Raw genomic sequence first — 27,835 nt, 5'->3', positions numbered from 1 at the left:
CTATAGTTTATAATAAGATACAGACCTATCAAGATGTGCTACCACTAGTTTATAATAAGATATAGACATAATTTTAATAAGAATAGATGGATAAAACTTAAATATTTACTACAGGAATACATTTTGATAAGGTAGGATAAATCGACAGATATGATCTATACATCTGCGCTACGGTAGGACATTTACATAACATGGCGACCGCTACTTTGAGTGCAGCATTCACAAGCAGACAGATTGTTTCAACGTAAAAAAGATATGATTTCTGCTCTTCTTTAGTAACACATAATAGCTGTTTAATTTTATCATTCACAAAGAACAAACATATAATTTTGTCTACTGTTTGATTCTGTATGTGTAACTGTTTAAAAAAACTAAAATCCTCTCTTTTGTAGATTCAGGTTACACTCGCGACTTTGAACTCATGAAGTTGCAGATTTGAAGGAGCAGTTGAAGGCTGCATGGAGTTAAAGTAAAAGTGAGCTCTTCGGTTTATGTGGAGAGAAATATAAAGTTTTCTAGAAAATCACGGTGAGTTTGTGAATATAAAGTTGTAATATGTAAATGTTATTAATCCGTATTTGATGTAGAACTGTTTAGGATTGATTTTATTACCTGATATTTTTCGGTAAGGAAAAATGCGTCACATTTAACACCGTTATTTAGGCCTCAACAACAACACAGATATTTTTTACACTTTAGTTTTCTGTGTTTTTCTCTCATCCACACGAACTCACAAACCCACGATTAATGAAAACAGGATAAAGAGATTTCTGAAAACTGCTTCTTTGTTTTCGTCTGGATACTAAAATGTAGCTTTACACAGATGTTGTGACGTCAGCGCGCTGGTATATACATACATGCAGGCGGTGGAGAAAATAACAGAAACACAATCAATAATAAACATAAAACATCAAATAATAAACATGTATGAGAGGATTACATCAAGAGTTCAAACTTTACAGAAGAAAGTTTGGAATTCATTATTGATAATGTGTCCACGCTGTGTGTGATTATAAAGAAAGCACTAATCTAACACATTGATGAGAGTGAGATTGTTATTAATACACTTTCATTTATATAAGAATGTAAAATCAGATCAGTGCTGGTTGAGTTATTGGCATACTGGTGTAAAACTAAAAGCATTACAGAGCGGTTTTAAATTCCAGCTAAGACATTTTATTATTTGTTTTTTTTTAGATTTGTAGGATTAATTACACTATCTGCTAGTTAGCTAAGCTGTGTGATTACTGTATCATGTTCTTGGTGGTGTTTCTCTGAACTTAAACTTTTAGGTGCCCTCGTGCTTTTTATATAGTTATTTATGTTTGGTTTCACCTTTACTTCAGTGTTACCACAGCATGACGAAGGATTCGAGACCAAAGGTAACTGAACCCAGCTGTGTCTCCACGAAGAGTGACCGGTCAATGCATCCTCCACTTCACTTCAAAGATGGAGGATGTTCTACTGATCTGAGGTCAGTATAATCTCATTGTGTGTTAGACCCAGCCCCGGTTCTGGACTGCTTTGCTTGGGGGGGCAGTAAAACCTAATGAGGGGGCATGTTGATAGTCATGTTTTTGAAGCCAGAAATATATTCAAGGCTTGATTTGTGCATGAATGATGACAGCCAAGCTATTGATACTGGCTTAAAGTGATGTATGAGGTAAAGAAATAAAAATGCATGTTTTCGAACTTAAACTTAAAACCCAATGATTAAAAAATACATGTTGATTATGTAAATGGAGAAAAAAGATTATCTAATTGTATTTCATTTTAATACGCCCCCTTAATTAAATTGCCATTAGTTCATTAGCCTAACCGCTAACGGCTAATAAAATAATTTAAGCAACACCTATGTAAGAGGTAAGTAACATTAAAGCAACGAAAAACCACAGTTAAGCAAATATTACCATGTGGAAGTCAGTTTAAACTCAGAAGAGTGTTTACCAGTATACCTGCCTCTCACTCACACTAACAGAACATATACTGCCGAACTGAACTGTTTGGGGCAGTCTGCCGATTTTTATATGACTCAAAGAGCCAATCAGGAATAAGCAAGGAAATATCTTCACAAAAACAAAATGCATTTTTGTGATTGGTTCAGAGATAATTTTTAAAATAGCCGTTGCTTGCATTGTGCTTGGGGGGGGCAAAGACACAATTTGGGGGGGCAATGCCCCCCTCAGCCCCCCCCTAGCGCCGGCCCTGGTTAGACCACTTTAGTGCCTTAGACCACTGTGTCACCCAGCACCCAGAGTCAAAATGACTGAAATTATGAAGATTTAAAACTTTTAATAATTATTAATTAGTGAAGAGTAACTGGTTAAACCACGTCCATACCACTTCAAAGACTCTTCTACTGATCTGAGGTTAGTATAATCTTATTGTGTGTTAGTGATCTGGATTGCTGTGCCACCTAAGTGCCCAGCTCTGAAAACCTTCTAAATGTGAAATCTAATCAGAACTAAATCAATAGTTAATAATTATTTATTAGTGAAGAGTAACTGTTTAAACCACGTCCAAACTGGTGCAGTTCCCTTTAGAGCCACTAGATACTGCCAAAACTACCTTGAGAGGAGCAAAAGAATCAACAAGCACAGATGGATCTCCTGACACTGAGCCACCTAAGCGCCCAGCTCTGAACACTTTCTGAATCTGAAAACTAATCAGAACTAAATCAAGTTTAAAAAAAAAATCTAACTTATTAATTATTTATTAGTGAAGAATAACCGGTTAACCCTGTAATGCCCACTGTTGAAAAATTACAACGTCACTTTTAGCTGTACCAAAAACAAACCTGCAAATGTTTTTTTTCTTGTAAGACCATTTTTACATAGTCATTAGGTCTTATTGTTTAGCCTTGCAATGTCACTGGATGGTAAATTTGTAAATAGGTCTGACCATCAGGCCATGAAGTCATACAACTTGTGAACTTTCTTGGATGCACATCTCCCTCTTTCACTGAAATGGATATCTCAACACTGAAGTAAGTAAAATCCCTGAATTCTTTTTTTTTTTTGCTATTATTAGAATGTCTAGAACATATAATTACTAAATTATTGTTGAATGCATGTACCAACTTAGATTTTCAGCTTGTTATGTCTTTGTTGTAGTTCTACAACGTTGGGTACGGATGGTAGTCAAAATGCCATATGCACCTTGCACAATGCATAGGGACATAGCACTTCTCAAATGTTCACATATTGTGAAATACTTACTTATTACTACTAGAAATATAATGTATTTGATTAATTACAATTTCTAAATGTTTTTTTTATCTGTTTAGAACAGATTTGAGTAATTCTGAATGAAAACATGTTTTATTGTTGTGGTATTTCAAGCCCTTCCAGTAGCAGTATTTTATAGCTGTATTTTATCTGTAAAAATACATATACAGCTGTTTTTCTGGGCTTTGTTTGCTTAAATATCTAAAGCCAGACACTGGTTGTGTAGGATGGTTATTGTATGGGTGTGGGACAGGTGTAAATATTCTTGACTGAGTGGATGTAAGTGGTCTGGGGGGTTGTAAGTATGGTGCATTGTTCTAATCAAAGTGGTCTGGGTGTTCCTTTTAGTATGTTGATCCAAATGATCACACTGTATTGTGTGACTTGAGTGGAATGTATCACATAATTAGCATTCATTTGCATTGAAATGATTCAGACTTTAGCATTCTCTAACTCTTCCTACTATTATTTCAATTCCAGAATGCTACCAGCAAGGAAACGTGTTTACACTGTGAAAGACGTCATTGAAGCTGTCCAAACCGGAGAGAGTGACTTTGAAATGGAATCAGAGACCAGCGAATCAAGTGACGAGGAGGTGGATGAGGATGTAGGTCCAGTGGATGAACAGAATCAGACACCCATTGATTGCCCAGCTGATGATGATGAGGACGTTGAGGCAACCAAACCAAGCCAAACAACTCATCAAACTATGCCCCGGGACCGATATTGCTGGCTGAAAAAAGATTTAACTAGTCCATGTACTGATTTCACTGGTCCAGATGTCACCAGTGGTGCTGTTTCCCTCCAAACACCACTAGAGTACTTCCAGAGGTTTGTGTCAGAAGACATAATCCAGACTCTGACAGACAACACAAATGAGTACAGCTTCCAAAGGAACGGCACATGTCTAAATACCAATAACAAGGAAATTGAGCAAATGATTGGCATGTACCTGAAGATGGGCCTGATGCAAATGTCTGGAGTCCGTATGTATTGGGAGACAGACACATGGTACACCCCTGTTTCGGATGTGATGTCACGCAATAGATGCCAATCTCTGTTAACATCATTGCATTTTGTTAACAACCTCACAGTGTCAGAGGCACAAAAGAAAGACACACTCTGGAAACTCAGACCATGCAGACACTGCGATAAAGGCTACACCAATACCCTCTGCAGGAAGTGCGGTGTGCGTCTATGCTTTTCAGATGAAAGGAACTGCTTTTTGGAGTACCACTGTACATAAACACAAGTGGTTATCGCCGTCGTCTCCCACTAATCCGGGTTCCGCCAGCGCATCCTGGGTCCTGCACCAAAGTTTTTATTCTGTTTTTTTTTTTTTTTGCCCAATAAATTTAGATTTATAAAAGTATGACCGCTGTGTGATTATTAATTATGATATTTACTGTTATAGAGCTTTGTAAGCAATCCACAGTGCAAATCAACTCTTAGTTGTTCAGTATATTTGTTTTGACAGCGTGAGTGCAAATACATGAATTCTGCTCCCATCCAGGCCCGATGTTGCAATATTGCAACATTTCTGTAAAAACTTACTAAAACATAAAAAATTAGGAAACCCTTCAAGTTAAAGGACTTCACAACCACTTCAGAGACTCTCCTACTGATCTGAGGTAGTAATTCTGGGAAATGAGGGACAATCCAAAGACTGCCAATGACCTCTTTGGTTAAACACTCTAAATGTAATATATTTTTACTTATTAAATCTTTCATAAAGTTTCCAGCTGGAATTAAGATGAAATAATCATAATTCAGATTTAAACTTTCACCCATTTTTTGATTTGATTATGTTTGGTGTTACCTGTATCCCAGTGTGATGAAGGGTACGAGACCAAGTTCACCTGAACCCAGCTGTGTCTCCATGAAGAGCGACCAGTCAATGAAACCTCCACTTTACTTTAAAGATGTAGGATGTTCTTTTGATCTGAGGTGAGTATAATCTCATGTTCTAGTGCAGTGTTTTTACTTCCAGTTTCTCCTAATCAAATGTATTAATCTCAATAAACTCAGTCCACTAAGCAATTCATTCTTAAAAATACTAATCATCTAGGAAATGTTTCAATAACAGGATGATAGAACCTATACTGTCTTATTTGTCTTTTTTTACAGACCACAAAATAAGAAATTAAATGTTACTTACAGAGATCAGCTGGAATCCATATTTAAGGTTTGTATGTATGTGTAATAATAATAATTCTAATCTAGTTTGCCAATTGGTTAAATGAATACTTTGAGGGATTTTATGTAGATTTTGGATGCTGGACCCTCCTTAGATGTTGTTCTGGTTCTTTTAGACCTGAATGATCTCTTGATTTTTGCCATATGGATTATTGGGGCTTATTAGGGGTATTAAACACACAACCTTCAACATTTTAATAAGACTGGTTCAGGCAGAGGTGAAATTCCAGTTTAAAACTTAAGCACATTTTAATGCACAATTACTGTTTATGAATTTACTGAACTTAACATGCAAAAAAAACAAAAAAAACATCACTCCTTATATGGTTACATCACTCATCTTTCTTTATTACCTGATGGTGCTTCTTGTGATGATCTGTTCCTCTAAATTCCTCAACAGGAACTGGAGCTCAAAGTCATCAACATGTTAAAGAATGAACTAAACAAGTTCAAAAAGTTACTGAATGAAGATTACCCAGCATGCTCTGAGCAGAAGGTGAAGGATGTAGAAGATCTGAGTAGTTTCACAGAGGGGGTGCTAAAGATCACACTGAATGTTCTGAAGATCATGAACCAGACAGACCTCGCTAACACCCTGCAGAGGAGTAAGAGACCTAAATACTTTACATTAGATAAAAAAAAAATATTCATCTTGGTTTTAGAATCATCTAGGCTTTAGAGTGGTCAAAAGGTTCTATTAACGTTTTATGAGCCCCAGGTTCCTGATATTAGATGAGAATTCTAACAATGATATTGGTCATACATCCTTATAATTTGAAATAGAAAATCCTATATTTAATATTATTTAAAAAAAATAGGAGTTACTTTAGAAATTAAACTATTATTTATTAAAATATTAAATTATATACTGTGTTTATTGATCATGCAGTAAAATATTGATTCATAATTAATTGATTCATAGTTTTCTGTTTAACAGAAATGTTAGTCTCTATATATCAGAAAAAACTCAAGTCAAACCTGAGAGAGAAATGTAAAAGAATCAGTGAAGGAATCTCCCAGCATGGAAGCTCTGCACTTCTGAATGGGATCTACACAGAGCTCTACATCACAGAGGGTTGGAGTGGAAATGTCAATAATGAACATGAGGTCAGACAGATTGAAATGGCATCCAGTAGACCAGCAGCACAGGAGATACCCATCAAATGCAAAAACCTCTTTAATGACACGTCCATCAGAACTGTGCTGACTAAAGGAATCGCTGGAATTGGAAAAACAGTCTCAGTGCAGAAGTTCATTCTGGACTGGGCTGAAGGAAAAGCAAATCAGGACGTCGTCTTCATATTTCCACTTCCTTTTAGAGAGCTGAACTTGATGAAGCAGGAAAATCTCAGTCTGATGGAACTTCTTCATCAGTTTTTCCCAGAAGTAAAAGGTCTGCCATCATTACACTGTGATGCTTATAAAGTTTTGTTCATCTTTGATGGTCTGGATGAGTGTCGACTTCCTCTAGATTTTCAAAATAATGAGCGATTGTGTAACGTAACAAAGTCAGTAAAAATGGATGTGCTGCTGACAAACCTCATCAAGGGGAACCTGCTTCCCTCTGCTCACCTCTGGATAACTACTCGACCAGGAGCAGCCAATCAGATCCCTGCTGATTGTGTAGCCCAGGTAACAGAGGTACGAGGGTTCAGTGACTCTCAGAAAGAGGAGTACTTCAGGAAGAGGATCAGTGATGAGAACCTGGCTAGTAAAATCATCAAACACATAAAGTCATCAAGAAGCCTCTACATCATGTGTCACATTCCAGTCTTCTGCTGGATCTCAGCCTCTGTTCTAGAGAGAATTCTGGATGAAGCCGAGGGGAAAGAGATCCCCAAAACTCTGACTCAAATGTTCACTTACTTTCTAATCTTTCAGATAAAACACAAGGAACAAAAGTACCATGGGAAATCTGAGCCTGATCCACACCAGACCAGTGAGACGATACTGGCACTGGGAAAACTGGCCTTCCAACAGCTGGAGAAAGGAAACCTGATCTTCTATGAAGAAGACCTGACAGAGTGTGGCATTGATGTCAAAGACACATCACTGTACTCAGGAGTCTGCACCCAAATCTTCAAAAAAGAGGCTGGACTGCACCTGGGTCAGGTCTTCAGCTTTGTGCACCTGAGTGTTCAGGAGTTTCTGGCTGCTTTATATGAATTTCTCACCTTCATCAACAAAAACAGAAATGTGCTGGTGATGCAAAACACTGGATTCTTTAACATCATTAGAAACCCTATGTCTGACTTTCTGAAGAGTGCAGTGGACAAGGCCTTACAGAGTAAGAATGGACACCTGGATCTTTTCCTTCGCTTCCTTCTGGGTCTCTCACTGGAGTCCAATCAGACTCTCTTACGAGACCTATTGCCACAAACAGGAAGTGGCTCTTACAACAAAAAGGAAACAGTCAGGTACATCAAAGAGAAGATCAGTGAGAATCCCTCTCCAGAGAAATCCATCAATCTGTTCCACTGTCTGAATGAACTGAACGATGATTCTCTAGAGCAGGAAGTCCAAAAATACCTGAACAGAAACAATTATGTGAATCCTGATGAACTCCATCTGTCTCCTGCTCAGTGGTCAGCTCTGGTGTTTGTGTTGCTGAACTCAGATCAGGAGCTGGATGAGTTTAATTTAAGTAAATATTATCCATCACATGAAGGTCTTCTGAAGCTGCTGCCAGTGGTGAAAGTTTCTAGAAGAGCTGAGTGAGTCATTTATCGATAAATGTTTGATTCAAGGGTTCATCACACAAACACTAATGATTAGATTTATGAAACTGAGAAGGTGCAGAACTACAGTGCTGCAGTCCGATCTCAAAATGTGTCTGAAATTAACATCTAATTTAATAATGTTAATAATGTAAGTAATTAAGTTAACTGTTTCTGCACCACTTACTAACTTGCACTCTGCTAATTTTACTGAGTAAATGGTGGAAATCATCAACCACAGAGCTCCAAAATCATCAGGACTAAATGGTAAAGTTTCAATAATAAAGACAGTTCAAAGTTCATTAATAATAGACAATCTTTTTAAATACAGACACTCATGTTAGCATGAGGCACTCAGGTGGTGCAGCAGTAAAGTACACTTTTGGTGAGATCTAAGGATGTTAGCATGGAGGGAATTGATTTGACTGATGTGTAATCATGAAAACACTAATAATAATCAGATCGTTTTGCTGTACGACAGTATCATGAATAGGGGTGGGTTTATAAAATCGATTTTTCGATTCGAATCGATCTTTATTTGAATGATCCGATATCGATTCATATAAATGCGAGATCGATCTTTTAAATACGCCCCTCTTTACGGTGTACACGGAAATCTGTTACTATGGTTACCCCCTTTAATTTCGCGTGACCAGCCAGTGTTTTTTCATGCAACGAGATCTGATCTGCACATCAGTTCAGCATGGCAGAAGCTCAAGTTATACCTAGTTCACACTACACGACTTTTTGCCCTGATTTTCGCTCGGCCACGGGTCGGTGCTGGATTCGGGAGGAACTCGGTGTTCGGTCTGCGATCACAACTCGGCTCTCAATCAATGTGTGAAACAGCGAGGGGAAACACAGGGGAGAGGATGTAAACAGGTGTGGTTCAGGGGCGTAATATAGTTTCTATCAGAATACATCAGCACACGAGTTTTACAGTATTTCTTACCTGATCGTTCTCTACAAAACAAAATATTTATTAACCTCCAACTTACTATAGAACAAGCCATGCTGCTCATGTTGCCAAATCCACTCAGATTCCTTTATTTCATCAGCGCACAAACTTTGATCGCTCGCTACTTGTTGATGTGCATGTTTGTATGTGGTATCATTAAACCTTTCATCACTTCTCACATGTGTTTTCGTGACAAAACGTAGTTTTGGAGACCAGAGAAGCTCGCCTATGATTCCAGTTGGTGATAGATGGTGTAGTGTAAACCCCCCCATCGCCTGTGAGTCGTGCAGTGTGAACATTACAGCGACCAGGTGTTAATCAGAAAGTCGTGTAGTGTGAACTTGTCATAAGCTGTTCAATAGCCAGGTGTATATTTACATTACATTTACACTGTTGTAGCGTGTCAGACATATAAAATAATAATAACAAATGAATGTTACTGTTTTCTGTTTTGGATTAATTATTTATGTAAACAAAATACACAAATATTTTTAATAATGTGTTCTTTGTACAATTATGACATTCGTTCTCTGAACATCTTTACATATTTAAACAAAACCTGTTAATGTAACTCAAATATGCCTAACTGTGTTGAATCGAAATCGAATCGAATCGGAAATCGAATCGAATCGGGACCTTGTGAATCGAATCGAATCGATCCAGGAAATTAGTGGCGATACCCAGCCCTAATCATGAATCAGACGTGGAATAAACAGAGCTCAGTTTACATAAACATGACATGTAAATTGTTTAATTGTTGTAAAATGTTTAGACTCGTGCACTAGTTTTATACAGAATGTAGAATTTCACCTGAAAGCAGAAGCAGAAGTATTTGTACCTCTATCCCTGAATGTTAGTGACAGCAGTTTCTACGTAGAGCATCATGATAATAATTAGTTCCCAGTCGTGCTGTGCAGAAATACAGCAGTGAGAGTGAAACCTTTACAGAGTAAAATAGTGAGTAATTATAGAATGTAAATTAAATTTAAATAAAATGATTGGACCACCTCTTACTGGTCAGGACCATGGTGGATCCAGTGCTACTCGAAAACACATCCAAGGACATAGGAACACACCCTGGTGACACACACACACACACACACACACACACACAGTCACTCTTATCTATGTTTTAGGATGGAGATTGAAAGTAAGTTGTGAGTAATATTGTATTAATTCTCAGCTGCTACACAGCTATAGGACACAACGCTTTGGACTGTGTAGAAATGTAAAGCTCCACCTTTTTGTAAATCAGTACATTAGAGCAGTCCTGCTATTGGTTAATTCATCAGTTCAACTGCTTTCACTTTTATCTGCAATGTAGTCTGATCTGATTATCTCTCTCTAGGTTGTGGTGGTGTGATCTAACAGAGAAAAGTTGTGAAGTTCTGTCCTCAGTTCTCAGTTTAAACTCCTCCAGTCTGAAACATCTGAACCTGAGTAACAATAAACTGAAGGATTTAGGAGTGAAGCTGCTCACTGCTGGACTGGAGAGTCCACACTGTAAACTGGAGATACTGATGTAAGATCTTCACTTTCACTTCAGTTTTATACACATTTATTTATTACACTAAACACTTAATCTTGGGAAATAATCAGCGTAAACAAATATACCATCTCAGGGCGACACACACACACACACAAACACACACTTTTAGAGGCAATGTTGAAATGATTACTGATTCAGAATAATCAATTCAGCTGCTTTCACTTTCATCTTTAATGCAGTCTGGGTAATATTATCAGATCTGCTACTTGGATTCCACCTACTGCTGCAGTGTGACGTCTTTCATTTCTCTGATTGATCTGATTATTTCTCTCCAGGTTGTGGAATTGTAATCTAACAGAGGAAAGTTGTGAAGTTCTGTCCTCAGTTCTTAGTTTAAACTCCTCCAGTCTGAAACATCTGAACCTGAGTAACAATAAACTGAAGGATTCAGGAGTGAAGCTGCTCTCTGCTGGACTGGAGAATCCACACTGTAAACTGGAGATACTGGGGTAAGATCTTCACTTTCACACTGTAGATACAGAAGAACTTTGTAGACTGAAGGCTGCTTTTAAGTGCACATCAGGCAGTAGGTTTCTACAAGATGAAACTCGTTCACCTGACTAACTATTAGAATTACATCATTATTGAAACATGATTATTTGATATCTACACTTGATGAATTGTTCAGCCATGTTAGAAAAAGTGTTTACATCACAACTTGTACAGTTAATGTTGCATCATTATGAATTTCAATTTGTCCTACAAAAGCTTCCGACAACACGGGGTTCATGCAGTGCCTCTTGGTGGAAAATTAGCTTTTCCCATAGGACCCACACCACCTGAAAGCAGGGAGTGTGTCTTCCGTCATGTGCAACACACACACAATAATACAATAAAAACACTACTATGAAATAAAACAATAAAAACACCACTATGAAATAAAACAAAAAAAACACCACTATGAAATAATGCAATAAAAAACACCACTATGAAATAAAACAATAAAACACCAATATGAAACAAAACAATAAAAACACACTATGAAATAAAGCAATAAAAAACACCACTATGAAACAAAACAATAACGACAGCACTGTGAAATAAAATAATAAAAACACCACTATGAAATAAAGCAATAAAAAGACCACTAAAAAAATAAAACAATAAAAACACCACTATAAAACAAAGCAATAAAAATACCACTATAAAATAAAACAATAAAACCATCAATATAATTTGAAACAATAAAAACAGCACTTAAAAAAATAAAACACCATTATGAAATAAAACAATAACACCACTACTATGAAATAAAGCAATAAAAACACCACTTTGAAATAAAACAATAAAAACACCACTATAAAATAAAACAATAAAACCAATATAATTTGAAACAATAAAAACAGCACTTAAAAAAATAAAACACCATTATGAAATAAAACAATAACAACACCACTATAAAATAAAACAATAAAAACACCACTTTGAAATAAAACAATAAAAACATTGCTATGAAATAAAACTATAAAAATACCACAATGAAATAAACTAATAAAAACACCACTATAAAATAAAACAATAAAAACACCACTATGAAATAAACTGATTAAAACACTATAAAATAAAACAATAAAAAACACCACTATGAAATAAAATAATAAAAACAGCACTATGAAATAAAATAATAAAAAGACCACTATGAAATAAAACAATAAAAACAGCACTATGAAATAAAACAATAAAACACCAATATGAAATAAAACAATAAAAACACTACTATGAAATGAAGCAATAAAAACAGCACTATAAAATAAAACAATAAAACCATAATTATAAAATGAAACAATAAAAACAGCACTTAAAAAAACAATAAAACACTATTATAACATAAAACAATAACAACACCACTATGAAATAAAACTATAAAAACACCACTTTGAAATAAAACAATAAAAACACCACTATGAAATAAAACAATAAAAATACCACAATGAAACAAACTAATAAAAACACCACTATAAAATAAAACAGTAAAAACACCACTATGAAATAAACTAATAAAAACACTATAAAATAAAACAATAAAAATACCACTATGAAATAAAACAATAAAACACCACTATGACATAATGCAATAAAAACACCACTATGAAAAACACCACTATGAAATAAAACAATAAAAACACCACTATGAAAAACCCAATATAAAAGGAAACAATAAAAACACAATTATTAAATGAAACAATAAAACACCACTATAAAATAAAACAATAAAAACACCACTATATTTTAATAAATTGGACAGCATACTCACTTCCTTTATTTGGAGTAATAAACCTTCACGCTTGAAAAGAATTTCTCTTCAACTTCAAAAGTCTGATGGTGGATTGGCCCTACCAGATTTTCACCATAACTACTGGGCTTGTAATATTCAAAAACTAATTTACTGGACCAAGGGTTATTCACCCAGTGATGGCCCACCATGGATACAACTCGAACTGTCTTTATCAAGACATTCTCTCCACGCCATACTTTGTTCCCAACTTCCCATGCCGGCCAACTCTTTCCCCACTAACCCAGTGGTTTGGGACTCTTTCAAGATCTGGCTCCAGGTCAGGAACCATTTTGGCTTACGCGGGGGTGCAGTCTGTGCTCCTATTGTGGGCAATCACCAGTTTTTGCCATCTTGCACAGATCATGCCTTTCGGATGTGGTCTGAGAAGGGCATTGCAACCATTAGTGATTTGTACTCAGAAGGAGTTTTTATGTCATTCCCAGATCTGATGAAGTTTGACCTGGCTAAAAGCCATTTATTCTGCTTTTTTAAAAATTAGACACTTTGTACAGCATCTTTTCCCTCACTTTCCCAATCGCCCACCTGAATCTAAAATCGATCATTTGCTTGTTCTGGACCCAACTTAAGCGAAGCTAATTTCAACCATTTACAACATAATTGGTGCTTTGAGTAGTGGCCCTACCAACTCTTCGATAAATTCTTGGGAACAGGATCTAGGCGTATCCATCACTGAAGATCAGTAGGCTCTTATTTTAAAATGGGTACACTCATCGTCCATCTGTGCTAGACACTGCCTGTTACAATTTAAAGTGGTACACAGATTGCATCTTACTAATGCCAGGCTGGCAAGAATGTTCCCATGTAGGTCCGATGCATGTCCCAGATGCGGCCACTCACCAGCTGACCACTCACACATGTTTTGGTCCTGCTCCAAATTATCGTTCTTTTGGTCTGAAATTTTTAAAATGCTTAGCCAGGCCCTAGAGATCACTTTAGGCCTGTATCCTGTTGTGGCACTGTTTGGGGTCTCCCTAGATCATCAGTTCCCAGCAATGAAACAACGGGTAAAAGCTTTTAGCACTCTACTGGCCAGACGTGCCATTCTTATGAGATGGAAGCTACCCTCTCCGCCAACACACAACTGGTGGCTCCAGGAGCTTTTGAGCAACATCAAACTGGAGAAGCCACGTGCTTACAGGTTGGGTTCACTACAAACTTTTCATAAAACCTGGTCACCTGTCTTTAATACTATTGCAGATTACTGCATCACCCCTGAGTAGAGGAGAGTGGTTTTTCTTTATATTTTTTCTTTTCCTTTTATTTATTTATTGAATGTAGTTATTTATTTATAAATTTTTTTATGGGGTTGCTTTATTTTCTTACAATTTCTGTTGTTGAATGATCATATTGTCAATCTGTCTCTTATCTCTTGAAATGTACTGTATGCTTTGGTTTGACATAAGAAAATCTCAATAAAGAAAAAAACACCACTATAAAATGAAGCAATAAAAACACCACTGAAATAAAACAATAAAAACAGGACTATGAAATAAAACAATAAAAACAAAATTATTAAATAAAACAATAAAAACACCACTATAAAATAAAACAATAAAAACACCACTAAGAAATTAACAATAAAAACTCCACTATTATATAAAACAGTAAAAACACTACTATGAAATAAAACAATAGAAACACCACTATGAAATAGAGCAATAAAAAACACCACTATGAAATAAAACAATAAAAACACCACTTTGAAATAAAACAATAAAAACACCGCTATGAAAAACCCACTATAAAAGAAAACAATAAAAACACAATTATTAAAGAAAACAATAAAAACACTACTATAAAACAATAAAAACACCACTAAATAAAAACAATAAAAACCCCATTAAAAAAATTAAACATCACTATAAAACAAAACAATAAAAACACCAATATGAAATAAAACAATAAAAACACCACTATGAAATAAAACAATAAAAACACCACTATGAAATAAAGCAAAAAAACACCACTATAAAATAAAACAATAAAAACACTACCATGAAATAAAACGATAAAAACACTACTATGAAATAAAACAATAAAAACACCATTATGAAATAAAGCAATAAAACACCACTATGAAATAAAACAATAAAAACACCACTATAAAACAATAAAAACACCACTATGAAATAAAGCAATAAAACACCACTATAAAATAAAATAATAAAAACACTACCATAAAAATAAAACGATAAAAACACTACTATGAAATAAAACAATAAAAACACCATTATGAAATAAAGCAATAAAACACCATTATGAAATAAAACAATAAAAACACCATTATGAAATAAAGCAGTAAAACACCACTATAAAATAAAACAATAAAAACACTACCATGAAATAAAACGAGAAAAACACTACTATGAAATAAAACAATAAAAACACCATTATGAAATAAAACAATAAAAACACCATTATGAAATAAAACAATAAAAACACCACTATGAAATAAAACAATAAAAACATCACTATGAAATAAAACAATAAAAACACTACTATTAAATAAAGCAATAAAACACCTTTATGAAATAAAGCAGTAAAAACACCACTTTTAAATAAAGCAATAAAAACACCATTATGAAATAAAACAATAAAACACCACTATAAAATGAAATATTAAAAACATTTTGAAATAAAAACAGTAAAGACACCATTATAAAATAAAACAGTAAAAAACACCACTATGAAATAAAACAATAAAAACACCACTGAAATAAAACAATAAAAACACCATTATGAAATAAAACAATAAAACATCACTATTAAATAAAAACAATAAAGACACCACTATAAAATTAAACAAAAGAACACCACTATTAAATTAAAAAATAAAAACACCATTATGAAATAAAACAATATAAACTCCACTATGAAAACATCTGATAATGATTCAGACTCCTGTCTGATTATGAAGCATCATTAGTTAAACTAGAACTGAGTACCTAGGTTTCATTGTTTGAAAGCCTGTAAAATATGTAATCCAAATTATGAAAGCACATTTCTACTCATGTTAGAATGATATATAATTCAGCGGCTTTTACTTTCATCTGCACTGCAGTCTGGGTAATATTATCAGACCTGTTACTTGTATTTTACCTACTGCTGCAGGTTGACGTCTATCATTTCTCTAATTGATCTGATTATTTCTCTCCAGGTTGTGGAATTGTAATCTAACAGAGGAAAGTTGTGAAGTTCTGTCCTCAGTTCTCAGTTTAAACTCCTCCAGTCTGAAATATCTGGACCTGAGTTACAATAAACTGAAGGATTCAGGAGTGAAGCTGCTCTCTGCTGGACTGGAGAATCCACACTGTAAACTGAAGATACTGGAGTAAGATCTTCACTTTCACACTGTAGATACAGATTCTTATGTAAAGCATCATTTACACCAAAACATGATTTTACCGGATGTTGTTTAGGACTCTTTAGAGTCGTCATATGTCATCACATCCTAGCAGGATTGTTTCTTTTACTTTTATTAGGACAAAATATTTTGATATGATGCATGCACAAAAAATAATTATACAATATTACACATGTATTTGATTGCTTAAAATACAGTAAACAGTAAAGACAAATAAATAAGCAATTTAAAGTGTTAGACTCTACAATACAAATTGTACATTTTATACATTATACAGAGCTGAAACTGCAGTTTTGTCTTTGTAATTAATAAAGAGAAAATACTGATCTGATTATTTCTCTCCAGGTTGTGGAATTGTAATCTAACAGAGAAAAGTTGTGAAGTTCTGTCCTCAGTTCTCAGTTTAAACTCCTCCAGTCTGAAACATCTGAACCTGAGTAACAATAAACTGAAGGATTCAGGAGTGAAGCTGCTCTCTGCTGGACTGGAGAATCCACACTGTAAACTGGAGATACTGTGGTAAGATCTTCACTTTCACACTTTAGATACAAAAGATCTGTTCTAATTAAAAGCATCATTTACACAAAAACATGATTTTACCGGATGTTGTTTAGGACTCTTTAGAGTCGTCATACGTCATCACATCCTAGCAGGATTGTTTCTTTTAATTTTTTTTAGGAATAAAATATTCGTTATAATGGATGCACAAAAAATAATTATACAATATTACACATGTAATTGATTGCTTAAAATATAGTAAACAGTAAAAAAAAAAAATTCATAATAATTAAAAAAAATGATTGACAAATAAATAAATAATTTAAAGTGTTAGACTCTACAATACGGACTGTACATTTTATACATCATACAGAGCTGAAACAGCAGTTTTTGTGTTTGTAATTAATAAAGAGAAAATACTGATCTATTATTTCTCTCCAGGTTGTGGAATTGTGATCTAACAGAGAAAAGTTGTGAAGTTCTGTCCTCAGTTCTCAGTTTAAACTCCTCCAGTCTGAAACATCTGAACCTGTGTTACAATAAACTGAAGGATTCAGGAGTAAAGCTGCTCTCTGCTGGACTGGAGAATCCACACTGTAAACTGGAGAACCTGAGGTAAGATCTTCACTTTCACACTAAAAAATCTGTTTCACTCTGAAGCATCATTTTAATAAAAAATACAGGAATATAGGGGGGGAATATAAGATTTTTGTGGATTAGCTCTTTAGTAAGCAACATTCACAGTGTTAAAAGCAACATTTTAGCAACAAGCCAGTAACAACCAGTTTATGTTTACATTTACATTTTGTACATTTTAAGTGCTTTCATAGTGAACATCACCATACTCTAGTTTAAGTAAACAACAGTCCAAGAACACAAATCTGCTAAAATCTGTTAGAACCAAGTTTTTTGTTTTTTTTTTGCAAGAAATGAATGTGTGTTAGTAAGTGAGTAAGTATGTAAAAAACTTCGTTATTCAATGGTTTACCTTTCATTGAACTGATTGTTTCCTGTTAATTTGCTTAATTGTTATCACCTGGTCCCACCCATGCCCTTGATTCCATCCTTATGTAACCCCATGTAGAAGTGCTTTGTTCTGTTTAGCAGCATGGCAGCATGAGGTGTGGATGCGTGATTGCATGTAAACCATCCACATTATGAGATTCTTGACTATGATGTGTAAACTGTCTATGTAATCAAACTTTGTGGACATTGAACCATTTCAAGGCTGAAAGCTTTTCAAGAAGGAAAACTGCAAATTCTTCTGTGTCCTGTGTTTTTATCAAACACCCCACAGTGTTTACTTTACTCCACCTCACATTAAATATCCTCCTGAGCTGTTACAAAGTAAGTACAAGTCAGCTTAAGTGCTTAGTAAAAAGGTGGGTTTTTAATCGTTTTTTAAAGACAGCAAGAGATTCAGATGTTCGGACAGACAGAGGAAGTTCATTACACCACTTGGGTGCAAGTACAGATCAGAGCCTTGATGCTTGTCTTCCTCGAGTCCTGGGTGGAGGATCAAGTCGAGCGAGACTAGTGGCTCAGAGGTTGCGTGATACAGAGCGGGGTTTGATTAGACCAGTGTTTCTCAACCTTTTTTCAGTCATGGCACCCTTTAAAGGTATGCAAAATCTCAAGTCACCCCAGTCTAAAATGTATTAAAAAACTTACACTCTGACTCGGAGAAAACTATTCCTCGGACTGCTAAAACACACGCACCATAAGGTGTCATTTAGGGAGGGAGGGGTAAACGTGACTTACTTTTAATGGGAAACCAGAGCCTGGGATGATGCACACAATCGCCCTATTCTGGCAGGGATGGATGAGAGGCAGACACGGAGCGCCTGGTCCAGAGCCCTCAGTCACTCCCTGTACTTGTTCCTGATGTAAGTTAGGCTCAAAATGCTCAGTTCGCACCATGAACAAATGAGATTTAACATAATTAATCATAATAATTAAGTTTATAGTTTATTTCTCAATTATTTGTCACAATACAAAAAGCACTGCTTCTTTTCTGCATGTTCTCTTTGTAGCTCGGTTACGGCTCTCTCAACTCAAACTTAAAAGAAGCTTTATTGGCATGACAAATAAGGACATTCGTATTGCCAAAGCAAGTTACAGAGAAATAATAAAAATAAGAAAGAACAAATATATACAAAACAGTTACATGTGCAAAAAAAAAAGAATAAAATGTTAATAAAAACAGTGCAAAATAATAACAATAAAAATGATAATATTTACAGTAATGAGGTAGTAATAACGATCAGTTTGTGTGTGTGTCTCCCTCTCTCTCTCTGTGTGTGTGTGTGTGTGTGTGTGTGTGTGTGTGTATGTGTGTGTCGCTCGCTCTCTGCTCTCTGTTTTTGGATTTGAATTTCGACAATAAACTGCTCTTATTATTGTAAGGTTCCTGCGGCGTTCCTGCGGTTAACCTACCTTGGTTCCCGGCGTCGCAGGAATTACAGATCCTCTGGAACAAAGGCCTTAAATTAGAGGCCTTCTAATTAAGGCTGATAACCTGCAGCTGTGCCTGCTTATTTAAGCAGGCACCATGCAGCTACAGGTTGTCATGCCTTTAACCCTGTTTGGTTTGGTTTGGTTTGGTTTGGTTTGTTTTCTTTTAGTTAAAGTCGGCTTTTTGTTTTTTCCCAGCCACAGCAAGGGGTGGCTGGTGGCTTAGCCATCGGGTTCCCCGAACTGCGCGACGGCGATTTCGGTGTCCCCCTGGCCACCTGATTCCCCGAACTGCGCGACGGCGAGTTCGGCGTGTTCCTTGCACGTGTTCCTCTGGTTGGTTTCTTTCCAGCTGCGGCTGACGACATAGCCACCTGATTCCCCGAACTTCGCGACGGCGAGTTCGGCGTATTCTTTGCGCAAAACAGATTGGCTTCTTTCCAGCTGCGGCTGACGACAAAGCCTTCTGTTTCCCCGAACTGCGCTACGGCGATTTCGGGGTCTTCCTTGTGTTAAATAGGTGTGCCTCTGCCCGGTGACAGCAAGGTGCGGCTGGTGACAGGGCCACCGGCTTTCCTCGGACCACGCTGAGGCGAGTTCGGGTTTTCTCTTATTTCCTATGGGTGTGCTTCTGCCTGGTGACAGCAAGGTGCGGCTGGTGACAGAGCCACCGGTTTTTCCCGGACTACGCCGAGGTGAGTTCGGGTTTTCTCTTGTTTCCTATAGGTGTGCTTCTGCCTGGTGACAGCTAGGTGCGGCTGGAGACAGAGCCACCGGTTTTCCCGGACTGCGCTGAGGCGAGTTCGGGTTGTCTCTCGTTTCCTATAAATCGGCTCTATCACCAGCTGTGTTGTGAAACGCGGCTGGTGACAGAGCCATCTGATCCCCGAGCTGCGCTGAGGCGAGTTCGGGGCTTTCTCTCGTTTCCTCTATGGAGAAGCTCCATCCCTGCAGTACCGGTCGCGACGGCCTCGCAAGCTGCGATGGGGATTTGCGACTCGGTTAAGTTTTCCTATGTTAAATGTTATATCCCTGGTTATTATTTGTTTACTTTTATTAAGAAATATTTTGTTACTAATCTCTGCATCCTGGGTCCTGTTTTCTCCCCCCACGTAACAATTAAGACTGATTAATCCCCTTTACTGATGGAAACGGACTGGGTGGATTACAGCCTATAAGAACTGCGCAGATATAAAAATATATAGAACGGCTCCCAGAGGCGCGACTCAGTTCCTTTTGTTCATTTTAAAGAGCCGTTCAATAGAATCGGATCGTTCGCCGCGGCACCCCGGTTGAGAAAGGCTGGATTAGACCCCTAAGGTAGCCTGGGGCTTGTCCATTTTTGGCTTTGTAGGTGAGCATCAGTGTTTTAAACTGAATGTGTGCAGCTACAGGAAGCCAGTGAAGAGAATGCAGCAGTGGAGAGAAATGGCCGAATCTTTCTAATGTTGTAGAGAAGTAACCAGCATGATCTTTTCATGTTATGCTACATGAAAAGAAAAGGTCAGCTGGTTATCCAGGACTGAATCAGGTTCTTCATGAACACAAACTCGTTTACCTGACTTGGTCGTGTTTATGTGGTTTGTGTGGGAAGATAACAAATATGGAGGCTGTCAAGCTTATATATTTATTTTATTGTTTGCGTTAATTGTAGATGTTTGTTTGTTTATTAGGATTTTAACGTCATGGTTTACACTTTGGTTACCTTCATGACAGGAACGGTAGTTACTCATTACACAAGGTTCATCAGCTCATGCAAGGTTATATCAAACACAGTCATGGACAGTTTGGTGTCTCCGATTTACCTCACTTTCACTTTGGACTGTGGGGGGAAACCGGAGCACCCAGTGGAAACCCACACAGACACGGGGAGAACATGCAAACTCCGCAAAGAAAGGACCCGTACTGCCCCACCTGGGGATTGAACCCTGGACCTTCTTGCTTTGAGATGACAGTGCTACCCACTTAGCGACCTATTGTAAATGTTTAAAAGTGTTACAGTTAAAATAAACATACAAATTGAACATTATTATTTGATATCCACCCTTAATGAATTGTTTGGCGATAATGGAAAACACGTTTACACCAGAACTCAGTGTTCACATCACAATAACTACAAATGATGCAGTACTAGCTGCACCACCGTACCATACATTAGGAGTGTGGTCTCTGTTAACAAACTAAGCTAAGACTGTAAACAAACAAAAAAACACTACAAAAACAGCAGATAATCTAATTCATCCCCTCTTCTCTCATGATTAATTAGTTAAGCACCATTAATTAAACTAGAACTGAAATCCCAGGTTCCATTGGTTGGTGTTTAGGAGGGTTTTTGGTTTTAAATGTGTAGATGTTGTAGTGTGATTGTTGCTAAATGATCTACCAGCTAACAATCAATCTACTAAATACTCCTCATTTAAACTCTGAAAATCTTTAAAATGTGGAATTCACTTTAAGTCTGAAATCACATTTTACACTCATGCTGGAATGATTACTGATTCAGCATCATCAATTCAGCTGCTTTTACTTTCATCTGCAATGCAGTCTGGGTAATATAATCAGATCTGCTACTTGGATTCCACCTACTGCTGCAGGGTGACACCTTTCATTTCTCTGATTGATCTGATTATTTCTCTCCAGGTTGTGGGTTTGTAATCTAACAGAGGAAAGTTGTGAAATTCTGTCCTCAGTTCTCAGTTTAAACTCCTCCAGTCTGAAACATCTGAACCTGAGTGACAATAATCTGAAGGATTCAGGAGTGAAGCTGCTCTCTGCTGGACTGGAGAATCCACACTGTAAACTGGAGATACTGGAGTAAGATCTTCACTTTCACACTGTAGATACAGAAGATCATTCATACAGAAACTGTTATTGATGTGTGTAGGAGTTTGATATTTTACTCATTTTCCCCACACAAGATAAAACACTTTATCATTAATATAATAGAATAGTTTTACATGTTGAAGATTTCTCAGTGATGTTGTCTCATTGTGAATCTGGATGGAGGAGGAGGTGGGAGAAGATGATGTATGATTTTTATTAAATGATTTTCTTCTGCAGGTTGAGAAGCTGCAGTATTACAGATGAAGGTTTTACTGCTCTGGCTTCAGCTCTGAAATCAAATCCATCATCATGTCTGAGTGAACTGCATCTGAGCAGCAATAATCCAGGAGAATCAGGAGTAAAACTGCTCAAAGATCTACAGGAGGATCCACAATGTAACCTAATGAAACTACAGTGAGTTACTGTTGATTTATACACAGACACACCTAAACACACACGCATGCACACATTACACACACATGCACACATTACACACTTACACACACATGTACACATTACACACACATGCACACATTACACACACATGCACACATTACACACACATGTACACATTACACACATGCACACATCACACACACATGTACACATTACACACACATGCACACATTACACACACATGCACACATCACACACACATGTACACATTACACACACATGCACACACTACACACACATGCACACATTACACACACATGTACACATTACATACACATGTACACATTACACACACATGCACACATTACACACACATGCACACATTACACACACATGCACACATTACACACACATGCACACACTACACACACATGCACACATTACACACACATGTACACATTACACACACATGCACACACTACACACACATGCACACATTACACACACATGTACACATTACACACACATGCACACATTACACACACATGTACACATTACACACACATGCACACATTACACACACATGTACACATTACACACACATGCACACATTACACACACATGCACACATTACACACACATGCACACATGCACACATTACACACACATGTACACATTACGCACACATTACGCACACATGCACACATTACACACACATGCAGTGGTATGTCTGTTTTATTGTGGAATCAGAACTGCTCATTAGCAGAACTTCATCTGTATCAGGGTTCTTTAGTGAACAATGAATCATGTAAAATGTTCTATCATTGTTCCAGCTGGTGTGTGTGTGTGTGCGTGCTGGTGTTTATACTGGTTTTGATTGTGTTGAGTCTGATAGGTGACTGAAACATCTGATCATGTCTGATCTCTTCTACAGCATCTGATTCTAATGCACATTGAATTATGAGATGATGAGCAGTGAAGATAAACACCATCTACTCTTCACACTGGGATTCTACATGGTGATGCTTTGTTCAGATTCTTACTGCTCAAACCTGTAAACATGCTTTCTGTATAACTGTGTAATAATAATAATAATAATAATAAGTTGTACTTATATAGCGCCTTTCTCAAACCCAAGGTCGCTTTACATTAAGGATAACAAAACACACCGGAAAATAAACCGGAGATGAGCACAACGCAGAAATTTCACAGAAAATAATCAAACACACAAAATTGAACAGAAAGTTAATAGACAATCACACAAAATTGAACAGAAAATAAAAACATTCACACAGAAATAGCAGAAGAAGAAGTGAGAAAGTACTAAGAGAAAAAGGTGAGTCTTTAGAAGTGAGAAAGTACTAAGAGTACTAGAAGTACTAAGAGAAAAGGTGAGTCTTGAGAAGAATTCAGAAAGAGAGGAAGTGGAATGTAAAGAGGAAGGAAGAGAGTTCCAGAGTGAGGTGGCAGCAACACTAAAGGAACGACCGCCCATGGTACTGAGCCTGTGCCTAGGAACAACCAAGTGACCACACTGTAAACCTGAACAAGTTCAACTGACTCAAAATCTTTGAGGAAACTGATTACCTCAAAAAATTTAAGTCGTCAAACTCTATTGTTTAAAGTAAACAAAACTTACATTTATCACATTTACTGTACTTCATAAAATTGATTACACCATACTTAAAATTTTAATGTTTTCCAAACTATATATATAAAATTTATTACTACTCAAAACTTTGAGAATTTTTAAGTTTGATATACTCAAATATTATTATTAGGTATACAAGTAAAAATATTTTAACCAGCAAGTACTCATATGTCTATTACCTTACTTAAAATATTTGAGGAAACTAATTACATCAAAGTAATTACGTAAACATAACTCAAATACATACAACCACAACACTTAAAATGAACAACAAAACAAAATCTGCTAAAATTAAAATTTTATTTTAACTATAACATGTCCATAACACCCTGACAGGATAGAAGGTACACCTGCACATTTACTGTGCCAATTACAACAGTATGAATACATGTTTAAATAAGCTTTGACTGAAGTGCAGTAAAACATCAATAAAAAGTGCACATTTTACTGTTTTTTTTTTTAACAAAAAGAAAAGTGCAAAAATGTGAAAAAAATGTGTAAACAAGTACACAAAAAAGTGCATTTTCTGTACTACTTTAACAATAATAAAAAACTTTATAGCTTAAACTTTTACAGCATAGAATTTACTGTAGACTACACTGATCAGCCATAACATTAAAACCACCTCCTTGTTTTTACACTCACTGTCCATTTTATCAGCTCCACTTGCCATATAGAAGCACTTTGTAGTTCTACAATTACTGACTGTAGTCCATCTGTTTCTATACATGCTTTGTTACCCCCTTTCATGCTGTTCTTCTGTGTGTGTTGTGCTGGTATGAGTGGATCAGACACAGCAGCGCTGATGGAGTTTTTAAATACTGCGTCCACTCACTGTCCACTCTATTAGACACTTTACATTAGTAGATGTAAAGTCAGAGACAATCACTCATCTATTGCTGCTGTTAGAGTTGATCATTTTCTAGACCTTCATCAGTAGTCACAGGACGCTGCCCACGGGGCGCTGTTGGCTGGATATTTTTGGTTGGTGGATGATTCTCAGTCCAGCAGTGACAGTGAGGTGTTTAAAAACTCCAGCAGCACTGCTGTGTCTGATCTACTCATACCAGCACAACACACACTAACACACCAGCACCATGTCAGTGTCACTGCAGTGCTGAGAATCATCCACCACCCAAATAATACCTGCTCTGTGGGGGTCCTGACCATTGAAGAACAGCATAAAAGGGGGTAACAAAGCATGCAGAGAAACAGATGGACTACAGTCAGTAATTGTAGAACTACTAAGTGCTTCTATATGGTAAGTGAAGCTGATAAAATGGACAGTGAGTGTAGAAACAAGGAGGTGGTTTTAATGTTATGGCTGATCAGTGTATGGAATCTACAATGTATTTAAGTAATACAGTAAAGAAAAACTGCAAATCACAAAAACAGGTTTAAGTAACTGCAGAACATACAGACACTGCATGTAATGTAACTACATGTAATATTCTACAAGGCAGGAGCTGAGTGTGAAGGGGAAATTCTATTCTTTCTATGGAAACAGTTCTCTTAAACGTTCATTCATTGTTTTAGCATCGCTTTATCATATTCAGGGTTGTGGTGAGTCTGATTCACTGGGCGTATATATATATATATATATATACACACACACACACATCTACAGGGGTTGGACAAAATAACTGAAACACCTGGTTTTAGACCACAATAATTTATTAGTATGGTGTAGGGCCTCCTTTTGCGGCCAATACAGCGTCAATTCGTCTTGGAAATGACATATACAAGTCCTGCACAGTGGTCAGAGGGATTTTAAGCCATTCTTCTTGCAGGATAGTGGCCAGGTCACTACGTGATGCTGGTGGAGGAAAACGTTTCCTGACTCGCTTCTCCAAAACACCCCAAAGTGGCTCAATAATATTTAGATCTGGTGACTGTGCAGGCCATGGGAGATGTTCAACTTCACTTTCATGTTCATTAAACCAATCTTTCACCAGTCTTGCTGTGTGTATTGGTGCATTGTCATCCTGATACACGGCACCGCCATTGGATGCACATGGTCCTCCAGAATGGTTCGGTAGTCCTTGGCAGTGACGCGCCCATCTAGCACAAGTATTGGGCCAAGGGAATGCCATGATATGGCAGCCCAAACCATCACTGATCCACCCCCATGCTTCACTCTGGGCATGCAACAGTCTGGGTGGTACGCTTCTTTGGGGCTTCTCCACACCGTAACTCTCCCGGATGTGGGGAAAACAGTAAAGGTGGACTCATCAGAGAACAATACATGTTTCACATTGTCCACAGCCCAAGATTTGCGCTCCTTGCACCATTGAAACCGACGTTTGGCATTGGCACGAGTGACCAAAGGTTTGGCTATAGCAACCCGGCCGTGTATATTGACCCTGTGGAGCTCCCGACGGACAGTTCTGGTGGAAACAGGAGAGTTGAGGTGCACATTTAATTCTGCTGTGATTTGGGCAGCCGTGGTTTTATGTTTTTTGGATACAATCCGGGTTAGCACCCGAACATCCCTTTCAGACAGCTTCCTCTTGCGTCCACAGTTAATCCTGTTGGATGTGGTTTGTCCTTCTTGGTGGTATGCTGACATTACCCTGGATACCGTGGCTCTTGATACATCACAAAGACTTGCTGTCTTGGTCACAGATGCGCCAGCAAGACGTGCACCAACAATTTGTCCTCTTTTGAACTCTGGTATGTCACCCATAATGTTGTGTGCATTGCAATATTTTGAGCAAAACTGTGCTCTTACCCTGCTAATTGAACCTTCACACTCTGCTCTTACTGGTTCAATGTGCAATTAATGAAGATTGGCCACCAGACTGGTCCAATTTAGCCATGAAACCTCCCACACTAAAATGACAGGTGTTTCAGTTATTTTGTCCAACCCCTGTATATGTCATGCATGCATTACATATAGATATAAACATACATACATACACACACACGCACACGCACAGGGCAATTTCAGTACTGTTACATTGAGCTGATTTCTAAAATCATTATTTGTGTTAAGATTTACATACTTAAGATAATTAAACTGTCTACTATCAGGCCACAACACCAGAGGTAAACTCCGCAAATTAAGTGAATCACTAAAACAGAGATTACAATTTTACAGGTAAAAAGAATAAAAATGTCCTATTCTAAGCCCATGAAGACATCATGAGGAAAGCATCAGCCAAATAAGGAGGTTCATTCAGAACAATGTCACCTTCCAGCACAATTGCAAACCTGGCAGGACTGAACTGGACAAGGGAACTTGGGTCTTCGTTTTCAACACTTAGTAAAGCTACTGTCAGGTCTGCAATGTCCGGTTCATCCTCTTGTTATGTCTGAAAACATATGCAATATTTATTTATTTTAAATGTAACTCAATGTTTAACAAGTATCTGTGTTATGGCAGGACAAGTGTTATAATTCATATGTTTATTGTTTTCTCTTGTTACAGTACCATTTTATAATTTAATTTTAATGTTATAGAGGCAAGGTAGGTTAAAACTGTTTTAGCAGCTTACTGTATTTGACAACTTACATTCCAAGTCCTGAAAAACTGAAAGTCATCTGCACGTAGAGTGCTCGAAGCGCAGCAATACATCGGTGGTTAATATCAATTTGCTTCTGTAAAGGGAAACATGAAAAATAAGATGAGGGACAGAAAGTAACAGATCAGCAGCAGCAGATAAGACAAAAAGAAAAAACAGGATGGAGCAGATAAGCAGAAAAA

General features: G+C 36.9%; 2 protein-coding genes across 4 annotated transcripts; both read left to right on the top strand.

Annotated features, from left to right (window-relative positions):
- The first annotated feature begins 366 nt into the window (after positions 1-366).
- On the top strand, positions 367-24,574 carry LOC134328692 (NACHT, LRR and PYD domains-containing protein 12-like). 3 transcript variants are annotated; one of them, XM_063009863.1, is made up of 14 exons: positions 367-528; positions 1,347-1,474; positions 5,058-5,174; positions 5,355-5,412; positions 5,824-6,028; positions 6,361-8,137; positions 10,447-10,620; positions 10,923-11,096; positions 16,101-16,274; positions 16,653-16,826; positions 17,247-17,420; positions 21,900-22,073; positions 22,320-22,496; positions 23,413-24,574. In XM_063009863.1, the coding sequence occupies exons 2-14, from the start codon at positions 1,359-1,361 to the stop codon at positions 23,417-23,419; spliced, it is 3,501 nt and encodes a 1,166-aa protein (XP_062865933.1). In that variant the 5' UTR covers positions 367-528; positions 1,347-1,358; the 3' UTR covers positions 23,420-24,574. The 3 variants fall into 3 exon arrangements, with proteins under 3 accessions (XP_062865933.1, XP_062865936.1, XP_062865935.1); XM_063009865.1 differs by lacking the exons at positions 367-528; positions 1,347-1,474 and adding an exon at positions 4,782-4,927; XM_063009866.1 differs by lacking the exons at positions 10,923-11,096; positions 16,101-16,274.
- LOC134328792 (uncharacterized) lies at positions 2,356-4,596 on the top strand. The gene is made up of 3 exons (XM_063010020.1): positions 2,356-2,369; positions 2,895-2,986; positions 3,708-4,596. The coding sequence occupies exons 2-3, from the start codon at positions 2,967-2,969 to the stop codon at positions 4,471-4,473; spliced, it is 786 nt and encodes a 261-aa protein (XP_062866090.1). The 5' UTR covers positions 2,356-2,369; positions 2,895-2,966; the 3' UTR covers positions 4,474-4,596.
- Positions 24,575-27,835: the final 3,261 nt, after the last annotated feature.

Source organism: Trichomycterus rosablanca, chromosome 15 (genome assembly GCF_030014385.1).
Source record: "Trichomycterus rosablanca isolate fTriRos1 chromosome 15, fTriRos1.hap1, whole genome shotgun sequence".
NCBI lineage: Eukaryota > Metazoa > Chordata > Actinopteri > Siluriformes > Trichomycteridae > Trichomycterus > Trichomycterus rosablanca.
Note: the sequence above shows the minus strand (reverse complement) of the source record. Positions and strands in the feature narration are given on the sequence as shown.